The following is a 17689-nucleotide window of genomic DNA, read 5'->3' on the forward strand; positions in this document are numbered from 1 at the left end:
ATATATATATGGCATTTTTCTCATTATGTTCATGAAAATTTTATCGTTCAGTCATATTATGTGATTTATTCAACCATCGATGTCACTGTCCTCTGAACCATCAGCATCAGCGAGCGTTTCAACATTCAGCGCTCGCTCACATTTGCAAGCCACACAGCATGGCTCTTGATATTTCTGGCAAGAGCAGTTGCGAGTGCAATCACTTGTCACACGTTTACAGCTTATGAGAGATTGCATGAGGACTGGAAATGGTGGCAATACCATAGGTACTGGCAGGAAATATTCTCACATCTTCAACCCTGAATGACATGGCTGGAGTCAAGATTGGAACGGCGCGACATGTGCCGTTTTCTGAACCAGCAGAGCAAAGAGACACCCCAACAGATGCTGCTTGAATGCATCCTCTGTAAGGGGTGAACATCTAAAATCCTTTGAGTTTCCACCAGCGATTAACAGATGGGTACAAAGTGCTGCGAATGAAGAGAACGGTTTTCCACCATATAATGCCATCAACAGGTTCCTCGCTGCTCTTATAATAATTCATCTATCACCTCGAAGTTGTCGCTGTCTCCATACCTTACAAGAACTCACCATCTGTTTGGTGACAAATCTTCAGCACCTTCGTCTTGCCGATGCCACAAAAGGAGTTTGTCATCTTTTCCGCAGAAGGCATTAAAAAAGAAGGCTGGAGGTTGCAGTCGCTCAGGGTCCAGAAGCTTTGCCAGCTCATGAACAGGCACCCACTGATCAAGAGACTTTTTTTTATCCACAACTCGACATCGTTTAGCATTGTAGTTGATTGAACAGTACACCAGCATTGGCACAATACCAGTATCATTGCCATAGACCACAACACATTCAGGGCCTAAATGCTGTGCAATGAATATGGCACGTAGCATGGTCCATGCATCACATCCTTCCTGGCTTGGCTTGATGCTAGACCAGCAACATGTATGATGCAAGCTGATGTGACACACATATGTTTTTCTTCTCATCCACAAATTCAACAGGGAGGTACAAATCTGCCGTGATGACTTTCTGGCTCACTGCCTACTCCCAAGTACAGCACAAGAAATCTTGGAGCTTTTCTTGTTGGTTTTGACTGTCATAAACTCCTTGAAGAGTGGTGTCTTGATCGTCCCACTGAACTCTTACTCTTTTTGAAGTTTGTGGGCAATCCATCGTCGTCGCTCTCATCCTTTTGTGGATTCCACATGGTCATACCTATCCCTGGGGAAATGGGCACTTACGTCGTTGCCTGACAGTGTACACATGAGCTTGCACAGAAGTCTGGCTTGGGACTGATTGAACGTTTCGCCTTCAAGAAACTGATGCTCTTGGACGAAGCACACTGCGTCCACAAGACAGTACTCTTGTCAGATTCTGGCAAAGTATCAATTACTTTCAAAGGAGATTCTTTCAACAAGGTTGCAAACCATGTTGATTTGTTTCCGTGATGAATCAGCCCATTTGACTCAAATCGTGACGACGGAACTTTCGAGCATTCATATTGTTACGGCTGTGGAAATTCGCAAACCACCATTCAGGGCCCGTAGGTGAGATGACTCTAAGTACATGTGTAGTTAGCCCCAAACCCGTTGTTTAAAGGGAATTTATGCGATTCATTCGGGCTGCGACACTTTGAGTCAGGCGTTTTTCTGTTCTATCTTCATTTTGAATCAACCGCCACAACCATCAAACCACCACCGATAGACCCTCCACCACCCTCACCTCTCTCCTTCTACGGCCATTCCCGCATCACCTGTGAACACTGAGCGTCAGGCTGTCCTGTTCTCGTTCAGCGAAACGCACCGAGCCGCGAGTGCAAATAGCGGCCTTTCCGAGGGAAAATTCGGATCAGGAATGCTGCACGCCCACTTCTGATCCGTCCAATCAGCAAGCGTGGAGCGGCTTGGCCCCGCCTCCAGGCGCTTCCGTGTAAAATCGAAATATGCAAATTCTAGGATCAGGGGAGGTTCACGCCCACTTTTCCTCCGTCCAATGGGCGAGCGTGGCTCCGCCCCCGAGCTCATCCTGATCCTGAAATTTGCATATGGGTTCTCCTGCCGGCCTATAAAGCGCAAAGAGAATCGGGAAGAGTTTTGAGAGAGTCAGTTCTGAAAGGCAGAGTTTTGGCAGTCAAGTCGGGTTGGAGAGCAGAGTGGAGTCGGGAGGCGAAGGCGTCAAGGTGGTTTCTGCAGTCGGCTGAGGAGAATTGTGGGAGGAGGCCAAGGAGCTCGGGTCTGAGGCAGGAAAGACGGCGGTCGGCGACGAGGTCGCGGTGGGATCGCTCGTTGCGGGACCCAAGCCAGCCAGCCATTCTCCTCCCCCAGGGCATCAACAATTTCCCCCTTTCCCCCGCGCTGAGACAGTGCAAAAAGGGGGCCCCGTTCCCACCCCACTCCAAGCGGTGCCAACGAAACCCGCGAAGGAGCACGAAGTCAGGGCACTGCCGGGCAGTCACATTTGCGGCTTGTCACGAGGACACGGGTAGGACCCCCCCGGTCTCGCGGACCTGGCCGCTCCTGCAGGTCCCACGCAAATATTGGCCTACAGGTCCGTCTGCCCCCTTGCCTATGAGGGTGGCTTCTTTCCTTTGCTTTTGAGTAAATGTGTGTCGGCGCCGTCTGTGAAGTAAAACTGTATAAGTGTTGCCGTGTGTTCGCGTATTCGGTCGAAGCTCTGCATTGTTGTTTTTGTTTTAAATTGATATACAGTGGGGAGAACAAGTATTTGATACACTGCCGATTTTGCAGGTTTTCCCACTTACAAAGCACCGAGAGGTCTGTAATTTTTATCATAGGTACAGTTCAACTGTGAAAGACAGAATCTAAAACAAAAATCCTGAAAATCACATTGTATGATTTTTAAATAATTAATTTGCATTTTATTGCATGAAATAAGTATTTGATACATCAGAAAAACAGAACTTAATATTTGGTGCAGAAACCTTGGTTTGCAATTACAGAGATCAGACGTTTCCTGTAGTTCTTAACCAGGTTTGCACAGACTGCAGCAGGGATTTTGGCCCACTCCTCCATACAGATCTTCTCCAGATCCTTCAGGTTTCGGGGCTGTCGCTGGGCAACACAGACTTTCAGCTCCCTCCAAAGATTTTCTAATGGGTTCAGGTCTGGAGACTGGCTAGGCCACTCCAGGACCTTGAGATGCTTCTTACGGAGCCACTCCTGAGTTGCCCTGGCTGTGTGTTTCGGGTCGTTGTCATGCTGGAAGACCCAGCCACGCCCCATCTTCAACGCTCTTGTTGAGGGAAGGAGGTTGTTGGCCAAGATCTCGCGATACATGGCCCCAAAATCCTCCCATCAATACGGTGCAGTCGTCCTGTCCCCTTTGCAGAAAAGCATCCCCAAAGAATGATGTTTCCACCTCCATGCTTCACAGTTGGCATGGTGTTCTTGGGGTTGTACTCATCCTTCTTCTTCCTCCAAACACGGCGAGTGGAGTTTAAACCAAAAAGCACTATTTTGGTCTCATCAGACCACATGACCTTCTCCCATTCCTCCTCTGGATCATCCAGATGGTCATTGGCAAACTTCAGACGGGCCTGGACATGCGCTGGCTTGAGCAGAGGGACCTTGTGTGTGCTGCAGGATTTTAATCCATGACGGCGTAGTGTGTCACTTATGGTTTTCTTTGATTCTGTGGTCCCAGCTCTCTTCAGGTCATTGACCAGGTCCTGCCGTGTAGTTCTGGGCTGATCCCTCACCTTTCTCATGATCATTGAGGCTCCACGAAGTGAGATCTTGCATGGAGCCCCAGACCGAGGGAGATTGACTGTTATCTTGAACTTCTTCCATTTTCTAATAATTGTGCCAACAGTTGTTGCCTTCACACCAAGCTGCTTGCCTATTGTCCTGTAGCCCATCCCAGCCTTGTGCAAGTCTACAATTTTGTCCCTGATGTCCTTAGACAGCTCTCTGGTCTTGCCCATTGTGGAGAGGTTGGAGTCTGATTGATTGAGTGTGGACAGCTGTCTTTTATGCAGATAATGAGTTCAAACAGGTGCAGTTAATAGAGGTAATGAGTGCAGAATGGGAGGGCTTCTTAAAGACAAAACTAACAGGTTTGTGAGAGCCGGAATTCTTACTGGTTGGGAGGTGATCAAATACTTATTTCATGCAATAAAATGCAAATTAATTATTTAAAAATCATACAATGTGATTTTCAGGATTTTTGTTTTAGATTCCGTCTTTCACAGTTGAAGTGTACCTATGATAAAAATTACAGACCTCTACGTGCTTTGTCAGTGGGAAAACCTGCAAAATCGGCAGTGTATCAAATACTTCTTCTCCCCACTGTATGTGCATTCTGACTGTTTGACTGTATATGTGTGCTTTTCATGGGCTGGGTAATAAATGTGCATTATTATCTTGCCAAAACGAAGTTTTTGCAAGATATGTTAGTCAGCTTGCATGTTTTTTATTTTTTATTTTTTTTTTTGTTTGTCTGTAATCACGTATAAAAAAATTCTGCAGAGCACAGTTATCATTGGAAATTTTTGTAACTTCGCATATCAGAGGCCTATAGAGGTCCCTTTCAGTGCACAAAATTTTGAAGGTCAAGGTCAAAGGTCAAGGTCACTGTCGCAAATCAGGGGAGTCAACGAAACCCTTATTTTTTGAGTAATTTTGATCGGATCGTCTTCAAACTTCATGGGAATATAGTTCATGGTCTGGCGCTCAGCTGATTAATTTTTGGTGGCGATTGGCCTTGACCTTCATGGTTAGTGCCTCAGGTCAAACATATTTGACCCCAAGGTCAAATTTTCAAGTTTTAGGAACCATATCGTGTAGTACCTCAAATTGAACACCTTGATGAGTGCTTTCTAGATATGTCAAGCTTGAGACATTATGACGTCATTTGGTGACGTTATGAGGCAACAGCATATTTTTCATGGTTACTCTGTAGAACGATTCTCATCGGAATCTCTCGTCGGCAGATATTCCTCAAGGAGTCGCTCCTGGTGGATAGCAGCTCTGTTCACCCCAGTGTGACCTTAAAGAAGTCACACGTGGAAACCTTTTGGCAAGATACGGGTCACCCTGCAGGTGACATTGGTTTTATGTTGGATTGTTCCCCGTTTCGCTGCGTCGTTTCCTTCGTTTGAATCTCCATCTTGCTTCACGTAAAGGGTTCGTTGTGGGCTTACTACGCTCGATAATTAATCGGAACCGTCGAGGCCGACGATAACACCGCTCGGTTATCCCGATAGCACAGAACGGACCGCTTAAGCGGTTCGTGTCCAGAGTCGACCTGCGGCGAGGTACGATCGCCCGGTTTACCATCCACGTGGGTACTTAGGCAGGTCGAGTTTGGCGAACAACCCTATCCTACGCGGGTGGCCGATTGGCACGATCGTGGTGAGGTTGAAAGGCCCACCCGTGACTGGCTCCGGGCGATAGTTCCCGGAGGGTCACGACAGAATTGTCCGTCCGGTAGGCGAGGCGGCCGCCATTCGAGTCGAGCGGCCGATCGCACGCCGGCGGGCGCGAATTCGCAACAATATTTGCCTCTTGTCTTCTCCAAGTTTGCATCCATTCCCAAAATAAGAGGGCAAGGTTAAATTCTTATTAAAAACTTGTGTGAATATCGGATCTCATCGGAAACCTGTACATGTGGTGTGATAGAGGGTTGAATGGGGATGATTTTGATGGACAGAACAATGATATCAAGTGAGTATTGATGCAGATAAAGCCATTTATACATGACGCGAGTGGCTTAACCCAGACATTTTCTCAAAATTTTTTCATTATTGTGTCTGTTATTCAAAAAAAAAAAACTTCAAACATTTGATTTTGTTTCATTTATGCAACTTGCCTCATCATTCGGGTCATTTTGACACCAAATTTTGATTGGTGGCATTATTTGTGTTGTCTGTATGGGGAAATTGCATTTTAAAAAAAGAATAATAAAATCGCTAAATCGGCTCTCGGAAACCCTGCGGTATAAAGGTAAATGCAATTTTCACAGTGAGGTTCACTGATCTCAGAAGGTTTCCCTCTGGAATATTATACGAATGTGGAAAAATTATGGGTCCAGACTGGCAATCGCACCCAGGTCCTCTGGTGAACCTGGTACGGTTCACCAGAGGACCTTGGTTCAGTTCCCGGTCTGGGCCTGTAATCTTTCTCCATATACTTATGTTTGTTTCCTGTTCATTTATAATTGCTCTGGAATATTGTTCAGGAAGGTCTTAAGTTTGAAAAGACATGATGAAATTAAATATAGCATGAGGTGTCCACAACTTCCAAAATATGGGGGTGTGCTCGCTCCCCAGCTATCAAGATTGAGTAACGATACATTTATAATATGCAGAAAGCCTACCCCTTTCCCAATATCTCAAGAGAAAAATCATTTCTGGTATCGTGCCATTTAATACAAATATCAATGCTTGTGGAAGAGCGAGGTGACGGACAGAAAAGGCAACGATTTGGCAGTGGGACACAGCTGGACCAAACAAGCAAGGAAATGAAGGAACAGGCAGGCGGAGAGAGACAGAGAGAGACAGAGACAGACAGGCAGACAGACAGGCAGACAGACAGGCAGACAGACAGGCAGACAGACAGGCAGACAGACAGGCAGACAGACAGGCAGACAGACAGGCAGGCACAGACAGACACAGACAGACACAGACAGACACAGACAGACACAGACAGACACAGACAGACACAGACAGACACAGACAGACACAGACAGACACAGACAGACACAGACAGACAGAGACAGACAGACAGAGACAGACAGACAGAGACAGACAGACAGAGACAGACAGACAGAGACAGACAGACAGAGAGACAGAGAGAGAACAGTGTACAGCAGGGGTTCTCAACCAGGGGGGAATTCCCCCTCCCAGGGGGAATTTTGGTGTTTCAGGGGGGAATTGGGACCACAGATTGGCAGACTCAAACTGTTGGAATATTGATCTTTCTACAGATTGTACATAATCTACAGGACATCACACTTTATTGAATAAGGTGTGATGTCCTGAAGATTATGCACAATCTACAGAATTGTAATTTGCTTTTAAATTAATCTGTGACATTCAATAAAGTTTATTGAATGCCACAGATGAAACTCGAGGGGGAGCACTCGGGAGAGTAGAAAACCTCCGCCGCCAATACTGCTAGGTCAGTCAAGTGAATCTTATATCTTATTCATTAAATATGATGTCAACAGTGCTGACAGAGTTATAGTTCTTTTCTCCATTTTTTTTGGGGGGGGGGGGTGGAAATCACTTAAAACATGTAGAAATGCAAAAAATAAAAATCGAAATTTTGTTGAAAAAAAAAGTTGCAAAAATTTTTTTTCCTCTAACAATTTTTTTGGGGGGGGGGGCGTTGGAAATCACTTAAAACATGTAGAAATGCAAAAAAAAAAATTCTTTTTTTTGAGGGGGGGGGACCAAGTCCAAAATCTAATGGCATGATCCTTGGATCATACCTAACCCCCCCACCAAGTTTCGTCGAAATCCGTCGAGGAGTTTTTCCGTAATACTGTTCACAAACAAACAAACAAACAAATAAACCAATGCCACCCACAGGGTGACCCGTATCTTGCCAAAAGGTGACAACGTGTGACTTCTTTAAGGTCACACTGAGGTGAACAGAGCTGCTATCCACCAGGAGCGACTCCTTGAGGAATATCTGCCTACGAAAGATTCCGATGAGAATCGTTCTGCAGAGTAACCATGAAAAATATTCTTTTGCCTCATAATGTCACCAAATGACGTCATAATGTCTCAAGCTTGACATATCTAGAAAGCACTCATCGAGGTGTTCAATTTGAGGTACTACACGATATGGTTCCTAAAACTTGAAAATTTGACCTTGGGGTCAAATATGTTTGACCTCAGGCGCTAACCATGAAGATCAAGGCCAATCGCCACCAAAAATTAATCAGCTGAGCGCCAGACCATGAACTATATTCCCATGAAGTTTGAAGACGATCCGATCAAAATTACTCAAAAAATAAGGGTTTCGTCGACTCCCCTGATTTGCGACAGTGACCTTGACCTTTGAACTTGACCTTCAAAATTTTGTGCACTGAAAGGGACCTCTATAGGCCTCTGATATGCGAAGTTACAAAAATTTCCAATGATAACTGTGCTCTGCAGAATTTTTTATACGTGATTACAGACAAACAAACAAACAAAAAAAAAACATACAAGCTGACTAACATATCTTGCAAAAACTTCGTTTTGGCAAGATAACAAACAGAAAGGGGTGAAAACAGTAACCTCTGATCTTCGATGGCGGAGGTTAATTATAAAGAAAGATAAATATTTCACTTTTTTTATCTGTGGAAATATTCCATTTATAGCTATCTTTGACTTATTCTTGTTTTTTATTCACAGAATTTGGAGCCCATCATGAGTGTCAAAAAAAGAGGTTACGATCATTCATATATTCAATATGGATTCACATCCATCATCATCAATGGAGAAGAAAGGACTCAATGTGTTATTTGTAGCAAAGCTTTGTCAAATGATTATATAAAACCAACAAAGTTGAAGCAACATTTGCAGAATGTTCATCCTCAACACAAGGACAAGGACAAAAGCTTTTTTGAACATCATGGGAATGCTCTCAAAAAAGATGAAGCTAGATTCAACAGGGGCATTCCAACAAATGAACCAAAAGGTTATTGAAACGTCTTATGTCGTAGCACTGGAGATAGCAAAGCAGAAAAAACCACATACAATTGGGGAAACTTTGATCAAACCTTGCACTCTCAAAATGGTGGAAATTGTGTTGGGAAATGGATTGGATAAAAAAAAAACTTGCAGCAGTTTCACTATCAAACAGTACTGTTCATAGGAGGATCAGCAACATGGCCATTGACATCAAGGATCAAGTTGTGCAGGAGATGAAGTCTGCAGCATTTGGCATATTTTCAATTCAATTTGATGAATCGACTGCTGTGGCATCGTGTTCCCAGTTGTTTGCAGGATATGTTCACTCAGGTTCATTTAAAGAGGAGTTTCTCTTTTGTTCTCCTCTTGAAACAACTACCAAGGCCTCGGATATTTTGGAAAAGGTTTCACCTTTCTTTGAATCAGAAAATCTTTTGTGGGATAATGTCTGTCGGTGCTGTACAGATGGAGCACCAGCTATGTTGGGGACAAAATCTGGATTTCAAGTTTGTGTGAAAAAGCGAGCTCCAAAAGTGAAAGGCATTCATTGTATGATCCATCGTCAGGCACTGGCCTCAAAAACACTTCCAGCTCCACTGGGGAAGCTTTTGGATCAAACAATTCAAATTGTGAACTTTGTCAAAGGCTCTCAACTCACAACTTTTCAAGCAGTTATGTATTGACATTGAATGCAGGCCATCATTTGCTTCTTTTGCACAGATGTTCGATGGCTTTCAAGAAGAAATGTAACTGAACGAGTATTTGAGCTTTAAGATGAGCTCAAATTATTTTTTGAAGTTCAGAGTAAGATGTAATTTTTTGCCTGGCTGGATGATGAGGAATGGATCATGCACCTTGCCTATTTGGTTGACATTTTTGAGCAGCTGAATAAAATGAATCTTCAGATGCAAGGAAGGAATACAAACATCATAAAATTCATGGATTCCTTGAAAGCTTTCATGAGCAAGCTGGAAAATTGGAAGATAAAGGTCAAGATCAAAAATGCTGCAATTTTTGAGAAACTGTCATCAATTCTTGTTGCTGGTGGTGGTGAAGACCAAGTGCTTCCAGAATTTGCAAAAAATGAAATTTTGCAGCATTTGACAACATTGGAAAATGAATTCAGCCGATATTTTCCTGAACTCGGTGATGAGGAGTTGGATTTAGTGTGAAATCCATTTAAATTGTCAGTTGAAAAAGTTCCTGATGATTGTGAAGATGAATTTCTGGAGCTGAAGACTGATTCGGGAGCAAGAGATATGTTCGATGAGAAATCAATCACAGAATTTTGGCCCTTGATGTGCGATCCCTACCCAAAAGTGGCAGAAAGAGCTATCCATGCATTTCTTCTATTTGTGTTGACGTATCTTTGTGAGTCAGGCTTTTCAACTCTGTTGCAAATGAAAACGAAGCAACGAAGTAGATTGGAGGTTGAAAATGACCTGCGTTGTGCCCTTTCAAGAACTCCTCCGCATATCCAAGAATTGGGGAAGAAAAAACAATCACAGGTTTATCATTGACTGTAATCTTCATCAGAATAAAATGAATTACAATACCCTGGCATTCCATTGAACTTTTTGTTTATTGAAGTATGCTTCAGTAACTTTAGTCTGTTAAGTAATTAGTTAGAAATATTTTTTTAAAAAGTACTTTTATTCAAGTTTTAAAATCCATCAACATTTTCTATTGCAATTAAATTTGTAAAACTCCACTATAAAAATAATCCAAGTAAATGAATGTGTACTAATATAGAAAAAAATAAAACATTTTCAATGTTATATGCATATTATTTGGAATGCACCTTTTGAGTCAGACAATCTTGGAAAGGGGGGGAATGACATTCTGACATATGGTGAAAAGGGTGCATGGGGCAAAAAAAAGGTTGAGAACCACTGGTGTACAGGAATACATTCAATCTGACCTGGGGGAAGCTTGAAAGCAAACACTGAGAGCTGCCAGTTCTTTGAGTAGTATCAGGTCGTTCATCACAAATCTCAGAAGACTCTCTTCGAACGTTGTTCTCCATCAAAAAGGCCGTATGCTTACGCACCCCATTGGCAATGCTGGGGGTCTGCAAAGGCAAATAAAAATGTTTTTTGGCAAATTTTTGAAAAAAAAAACATGCTGATGGCCATGTGTATGCCAACGGGACAGTCCTGCAAGATGTGTTCTTCGTTCAACAGCAGCACAAGACGCGCACCTTTTTCACTTGCAGATTTCCGAACCAGCAGAACCCCCAAAACGCGATCCAAAAGACATAATTAGACTGGAAGGATAATAAGTCTTTTCATAAACAAACAAACAGAAAATTGCCACGGCATGCATTTGGAGATACAACACCTCCAATCTTAAGTTGCGTCCTGCCTCAATGTTACTTCAGGTAACGAATGTTAGCTTTCAGATAAAACATATTCCTGAGAAATAACGTTTTTGATGAAAAAAAAAAGAGAAAAGTAAAGACATTACAAGCTGAGGTCACAATGTTTCATTCAAGCGCTGACTTGATGAGAGCTGTACCTTTTGAAAAGTCCATTGTATGCTGGTGCCTCAGCACAATTCTACACCCTTGCCCCTAATCTCAGGGTCACTGCATCGTTGCTTCAGATACGATGTCAACGGCAGATCCAACTTATCAAATCAAGGTAATGTCGGCATTCACAAGATATATATTATAGTTGTAGTCCAATTTGGTCCAAAGGCATAGGAAGGTTCACTTTTTGGCAGTGCTCAGGACCTGCATCCCCTCTGTTGCATTTCCGCTGGTGAAGCTGGTCCTGGGGATGGGAGAAGCAATCCAAGCTTACAGAGCAATCCCAAGGTAAAGATCCTGTGCCTTGGAGAGGAGTCAAAAAGAGACGTTCACAGGGCCGAGGAATGATTGGCACTTTTAGTCTCTATGGACTAACTTGTCACTTTTGGTCATCATCACATTCACAGAACTCACCAGAAAGCGAAAAAAAGCTCACATGCTCATTTCAACTTGCTCATCGATTCCTGGGGGCTCGCAGGATAACCGAGGGGAATGCACACTCGCCTCTAATCCGTCTCGCCTGGGTTCGAATTTCGGCCAAACTATAAACTGTCATCATAAACTGTTTCACAGGCATGGCGATTCAACACCGTGTGTGCTGTCCCTCAAGTGGACGTTAAACGGGTGTTCCGTCTGCCAGCATTCCTTGGTTGACGTTAAAAGCCCCATGGTGTCTTTCACAAAGAGTAGTCGAGCTATCGTCGCACCATAAACAAATTACAAATTTCTGCTCGAGCTTACAAGAGCATCTTCTTCCTGCATCAGTGGCACAGCTACGTCCCCGGCAAATTATAGTACCTGCAGCTAAAGGCCCAGTCACACCTTGACGTTTTAGCCAACGTATGCCGATTTTTGAAATTTTTTTCTAAAACGCTGGCACACGTTGAATACGTTATGGGTAAGTTTTGATAACATTGAGAGCACGCTGAAAAACACTGCCATACGTCGTTGTACGCTGGCTTTAAACGTTGTACTTTTCGGTTGTCCTCAAATTTTTGCATGCTTGAAATTTCACGACGTATGCCGATTTTTGAAATTTTTTTCTAAAACGCTGGCACACGTTGAATACGTTATGGGTAAGTTTTGATAACATTGAGAATACGCTGAAAAACACTGCCATACGTCGTTGTACGCTGGCTTTAAACGTTGTACTTTTCGGTTGTCCTCAAATTTTTGCATGCTTGAAATTTCACGACGTATGCCGGCGTATGACTCACACGTTCCGCTACGCTGGCCACAAGTTGTATGCACGGTCTGCGATCGTTGACAGACGTCAACACGTGCTACTTGTAAGTTAATCACAAGTTGAGACACGCCGAGGTAATGTTTAGCATACCCGAAACTTATTTCTAACCTATGATTAACGTGTTGTTGGCACGTTACGCGATCGTTGCCACACATCGACAGACGTTACTTTTAAGTTACTCATAGGCTGAAAGACGTCGGTATAATGGATCGTCCTTGCGTCAGCGTCCACGGCCACGGCCAGGACACTTATTTGCAGCATTCTTCAAACTTTTCTTCGGCATGACGAGGATGTTCACACTTCGATGTCTAGCTTGGCTACGATTCCAATTGTCCATCGGCAGCGTCGATTTAAAATAGTCGAGTTTGAGAGTTTTAACACGTTCAGAAGAAACGCTTCAAATTTCCAAACCCCTGCGTCAAAAAACAAAGGCGAGTGACAGCAATTTAAATCGTTCATTGTAAACAATGAAACTAGCTGAGTGGTACCGTTTTAAAGTCGTTGAGTGTAAAAAATAATCCAATTGTTGAGCGCAAGCGTCTACTTTCAATAGTGGAGTTTGAGCGATTTAGCACGTTCAATAGAAACGATTAAAATTTCCGAGCGCCAGCGTCAAAAAACAAAGGCGAGTGACAGCAATTTAAATCGTTCATTGTAAACAATGAAAATGGCTGAGTGGTACCGTTTAAAAGTCGTTGAGTGTAAAAAAATCCAATTGTTGAGCGCAAGCGTCTACTTTCAATAGTGGAGATGCAGCCATTTAAATGGTTGAGTGGCAGCCTATGAATAGCAAACCCCACGTCACCGGCAAAGATAAACTGCCGCACGATATGGATAAGTTAGGCTATCGTTGGGCATAGTTTGTGAACGCCGGCTACACGATAATTATTCGTTGGTATTCCGGATCTATGTTAGGCCAAAAAAAAAAAATGTTGCATTGGCGTAACCCGCCCGACCCTAAAAATTCCGCCGACCCTACGTTTTTTTTTTGTTTTTTTGCTATCGAAAAATTTTGCCGACCCCATTTTATTGCTATTTTTGTTGTTTTGCTATCGTTTTCAAGTATCTTGTTGATTGCGATCGCGATCGCAAAAACCCGGAAGTGTTTCGGACAGAACCCGCCGACAAAAAGGGTGGTACTCGAGCCGGGGGAGATTTTGGGAGGGATTTATTAGGAGAAAAAAAAAAAAAAGATCCCCACCGACCTACCCTATTTTTCAGTGACCCGTTACGCCAATGCAACATTTTTTTTTTTTGGCCTTATCGAAGCGCTCTATGTACATTATTAGTTCATTGTGAATTTGTCCAACCCGTTATGAATAGACCTAAATCGTAAAAACAAGCCATAGCTCATTGTTGAAAAAGCCCCATAAAAAATTAGCCGCGAAGAACTTCGAACAATGGTGCAAAGATGTCTCCTACCTGTGGACACGCGGACGCAAGGATGATCCATCATAACCCACACCCTCCCCCTCACACTCACCTACTACTGCCAACATGAACAAACTACTACTAATACTAATACTGATACTGATACTGATACTGATGCTGTTACTGCTGACATGGACATCGACTCAAAAAAGGACTCAAAAACACTGTTGGGTTCCCCTTTTATGAACACCATTTTTATATACCAATTCCCAAAATCGCTGGGAACACGTCTTTATATGGCAGTTGTAAGCCAGAAACACGTTCATTTTTTTTTTTTGTCGACCGGAAGACGTCATTGGAATACGTCTACATACGTCAATGTGTGTTGGGACTACGTAAAGAATTGGTTCAAAGCACGTCAAACATAAGTTAGAAATAGGTTTCGCGTAAAAAAGACATTACCGCGACGTGTTTCGACTTATGAGTAGCTTATGAGTAGCCTTTGTGGACGTGTGTAAGCATCCGCATATCGTGTGTAAAACTTATCCCCATCCCATGCGGAACGTGTGTCATACGCCGAGTACGTCGTAAAATTTTGAACATGTTTAAAATTTCTTGACGTACTCTACTTACTACGACATATGATAACGTACTTTAGCGTTGTACTCACGTATACCAAACTTACTCATACCGTATTTGACGTGCCCCAACGTTTTAGACACATTTTTCTTAGGTCGGCATACGCTGGCAAGATCGCCAAGGTGTGACCGCGATGTTGTCACTTCCATTTCTACGGCAGTTATGATTCGAATCGTTGTGCGTCAGCCTTTTAATAGGCTACGTCACGACATCGTCGGCGATGCGTGCAACGCGCTATGCCTAAGTTAGACTATCGTTGGGCATCGGTTGTGTAGGCCGACAACAGGTTCAGCATTCGTTGGTATAAGTTATCTATAACACAACGAAACGTTCTGTGTCCGTTACTAATGCGTTATACATAAGACCAAGTCGCTATGAATACGTCCGAATCTTTAAAAAAAAACATCAAAAGTTCAACGTAAGCCAGCGTTTAAGATACATTTTAATACGTTGCCATCGCTGGCTAAAACGTCAAGGTGTGACCGGGCCTTTAGGGCTGCATACCAAAAAAAGAGGAAGAAGACAAATTACAACATCCACAAAAACGTCTTAACCAGAGGCATTCCCTCATTTATGTGTCAAAGTAGACAAACGATCAACTTGAGCAGATTCTCAGTCTTGACCACAGCAGAGTGATTACAAATTAGCCACGAATGCAATGTGCTCAGGTGAACGCACAATCGCTACAATGGTTTCCACTTGCATGTTTAAGATGTCTGTCGGTCAGAGAAGACGAGGCAGCGTCTTGCCTCCGCAGGCTGTGCTCTCGACGCCGGGACAGACGCTGTCCTCGGCCACGAATACGCACTCGCCGCTGCCACTCATCGCAGCGTTCTTCTGGTCCATCGCTTTGCTCAGCTGGGAAATGCTTGATCATGGCCTTGTCAAAGCATTGTTCGAGAGCTGCCGCCATGTGTGCGAGATCTGCAAAAAAAAGCAAGCAGGTTTGTTGCAACAATACAGCTGATGGTGAAAGATTTATCTGCATCAGATATCAATAATGCAGGCACGTACCAAAATAAACAAGAGCTCAAGTGAGCACAATATATGCCCGGACAAGAAGGTATATACAGAATTGTGCTACTACATGGAAAACAGCATCCTGGTTGCCATGGCAACCACTTTAGATGACGAACGTACGTCACGGCACACCGTCTCCACAGTCTGTACCTATGTACCAAATATGAAACGTGAAAGTTGAAAACTTTGGGAGTTAGAGTGCGGACAGGAACGGACGGACGGACAGACAGACGGACGACCGGTATCGCATAATATGCCCCGATATATATATATATATATATATATATATATATATATATATATATATATATATATATATATATATATATATATATATATATATATATATATATATATATATCTATCGGGCGTATAAAAATGAACCAAATGCAAAAATAAATAGGAATGACTTTCACCACGAGGTTGTCAAGCTAACTTTCAAATGAAGTGGGACATCAGGGTATATCATTGTACTTTTAAGTGAAGTGCAAAGACATGATAAGACAATGGACAAATCCACTCATGATTTAAACCTGGCACCCCACCATTGTGAATGTTAAAGATCCTAAAGTGTCCTTTAGCCTGTTTGATGTACACATGAAAACACACACACACACACGTATGGTGAAAACCGAGTGAGAAGATCATACCACTGTCCTTCCCATTGTACTTGCGGCAGTTTTCAAACATGAGCTTCACATCAGCAACCAACAGCTCCTTGCACGTGTATACGCCTGTGTTTAATTGCCGTTCGATCGATGACAGATCCATGGGGTCCTGGTTGAAGATGTAAAAAGAAAACAATTAAAAATATAGATCTGTGGGATCTCAGTCAACATCGAACAGAACATCGCTGTGGACTTTATCTGTACTCGAGGCACATCCTGCATTGGACATTAGAACAGAACTATCAACCAAATAAGAAGGGTGAGGAAACCGCACACACAAATTCACGGGATACAACATAAATACATGACTTGGTGGTGTAATGGTTGGAGCGCCCGCAGAGGCTTTGACATCGTCGATTTGAACCGTGGCCGAGTCATACCAAAGACTTTAAATTGTGCTGCTTCCTTGCTCAGCATCAGTGTCCCAGTTCAGATACAAGAGGGATGACAGCTTGTAGCTGGGTCAGGACACTGTGACTCCTGTGACCACAAGTCCCCAGCCCTGGGGCATGAACCAGGAGTCAAATCCAAAAACATCGTGACCCATTTCATGCATCCTCCAATGGTGATTGCATACACAAGGTTTCATATCACAAAAAAAAAAAAATTGTTTAAAAATGTGCCCATAATTAAATTTTTCAGTATTTGACCTTTTGACCCCACCCCAGGAGGAGGGGCCAAAATGACATTGCTCTTGCAGCTTCTTGCCATGTGGTGATCATAACTTCCAAGGGGGGAGAAGGGTGTGTATATGCATATGATGTGGATGGCAATGCATCTCAAGAAGTCAGTAGGACCTAGACTTCTTACATGGGGATGGCCCGGACACTCCATTGGTTCAATATAACATAAACCCTCAAAATTTTTTTTTTTTTAATCTACCAAGATAGAACTTACAAAGCTATAAATTACCTACCGGTCATCTGTGGAGATTTCACCATCTAAAAACTCTCATTCAACTTTGGCACATCGTGATTGAACAGAAAAAAAAAAAAAAAATTATAACATCGGTGCAGTACCCTTGGGTGCTCACCTGGCAGTGACTGGATAAGATAACCAGGGAAACACTGGTAGGCATGGATAACCCACAAAAGATGTAACAGAGAAGAAAGTAAATATCAATGGATTTTTTGTTTTTTTTAATGCCATGAACAAACATTGGTATATCGTGGGTGATAATGGTTGTAATCAAGTTTCATCGGAATTGTGCGTGTCGTTTCTGAGAAGAAAGCAGATATCTCTATCCCCCCCCCCCCCGGCCTCCAAACTCCCTCCATGGACCCCCTCAAACTCCAAATTATTTTGTTTTATTAATGCAGTGGACAAAATTTGGTATGTCATGGGTGATGAAGGTCGTGGTCAAGTTTAATCAGAATTGCATGTGTAGTTTCTGAGAAGAAAGCAAATACCTATTTTGGGGAGGCAACGACCGTCGACCCTCTTTGGGCCCGATTGTTTTAATGCCATGAACAAACTTTGGTAGAGTCATGGTGTGGCAAAGCTTCATGAAAATCATATGTGTAGTTTCAGAGAAGAAGCTGAAAGCGTTTGTGGATGGACGG

The 17689-nt window shown here is 43.1% G+C and overlaps 1 protein-coding gene across 5 annotated transcripts in view; it reads right to left on the bottom strand.

Moving 5' to 3' along the window:
* The window catches only part of CECR2 (CECR2 histone acetyl-lysine reader), a 128599-nt gene that overhangs the window by 10462 nt on the left and 100448 nt on the right, over nt 1–17689 (bottom strand). For all 5 annotated transcript variants that reach the window (XM_085886615.1, XM_085886614.1, XM_085886613.1 and 2 more), the window contains 3 exons: nt 16110–16236; nt 15143–15363; nt 10575–10724 (listed from right to left, as the gene is read on the bottom strand). In XM_085886615.1, coding sequence (XP_085742741.1) covers nt 10575–10724; nt 15143–15363; nt 16110–16236 — 498 coding nt within the window. The remainder of the gene's footprint in view (nt 1–10574; nt 10725–15142; nt 15364–16109; nt 16237–17689) is intronic.

Source organism: Eptatretus burgeri, chromosome 6 (assembly GCF_056783735.1).
Source record: "Eptatretus burgeri isolate ZD-2024b chromosome 6, Ebu_testis_v1, whole genome shotgun sequence".
In the NCBI taxonomy this organism is placed as follows: Eukaryota; Metazoa; Chordata; class Myxini; order Myxiniformes; family Myxinidae; genus Eptatretus; species Eptatretus burgeri.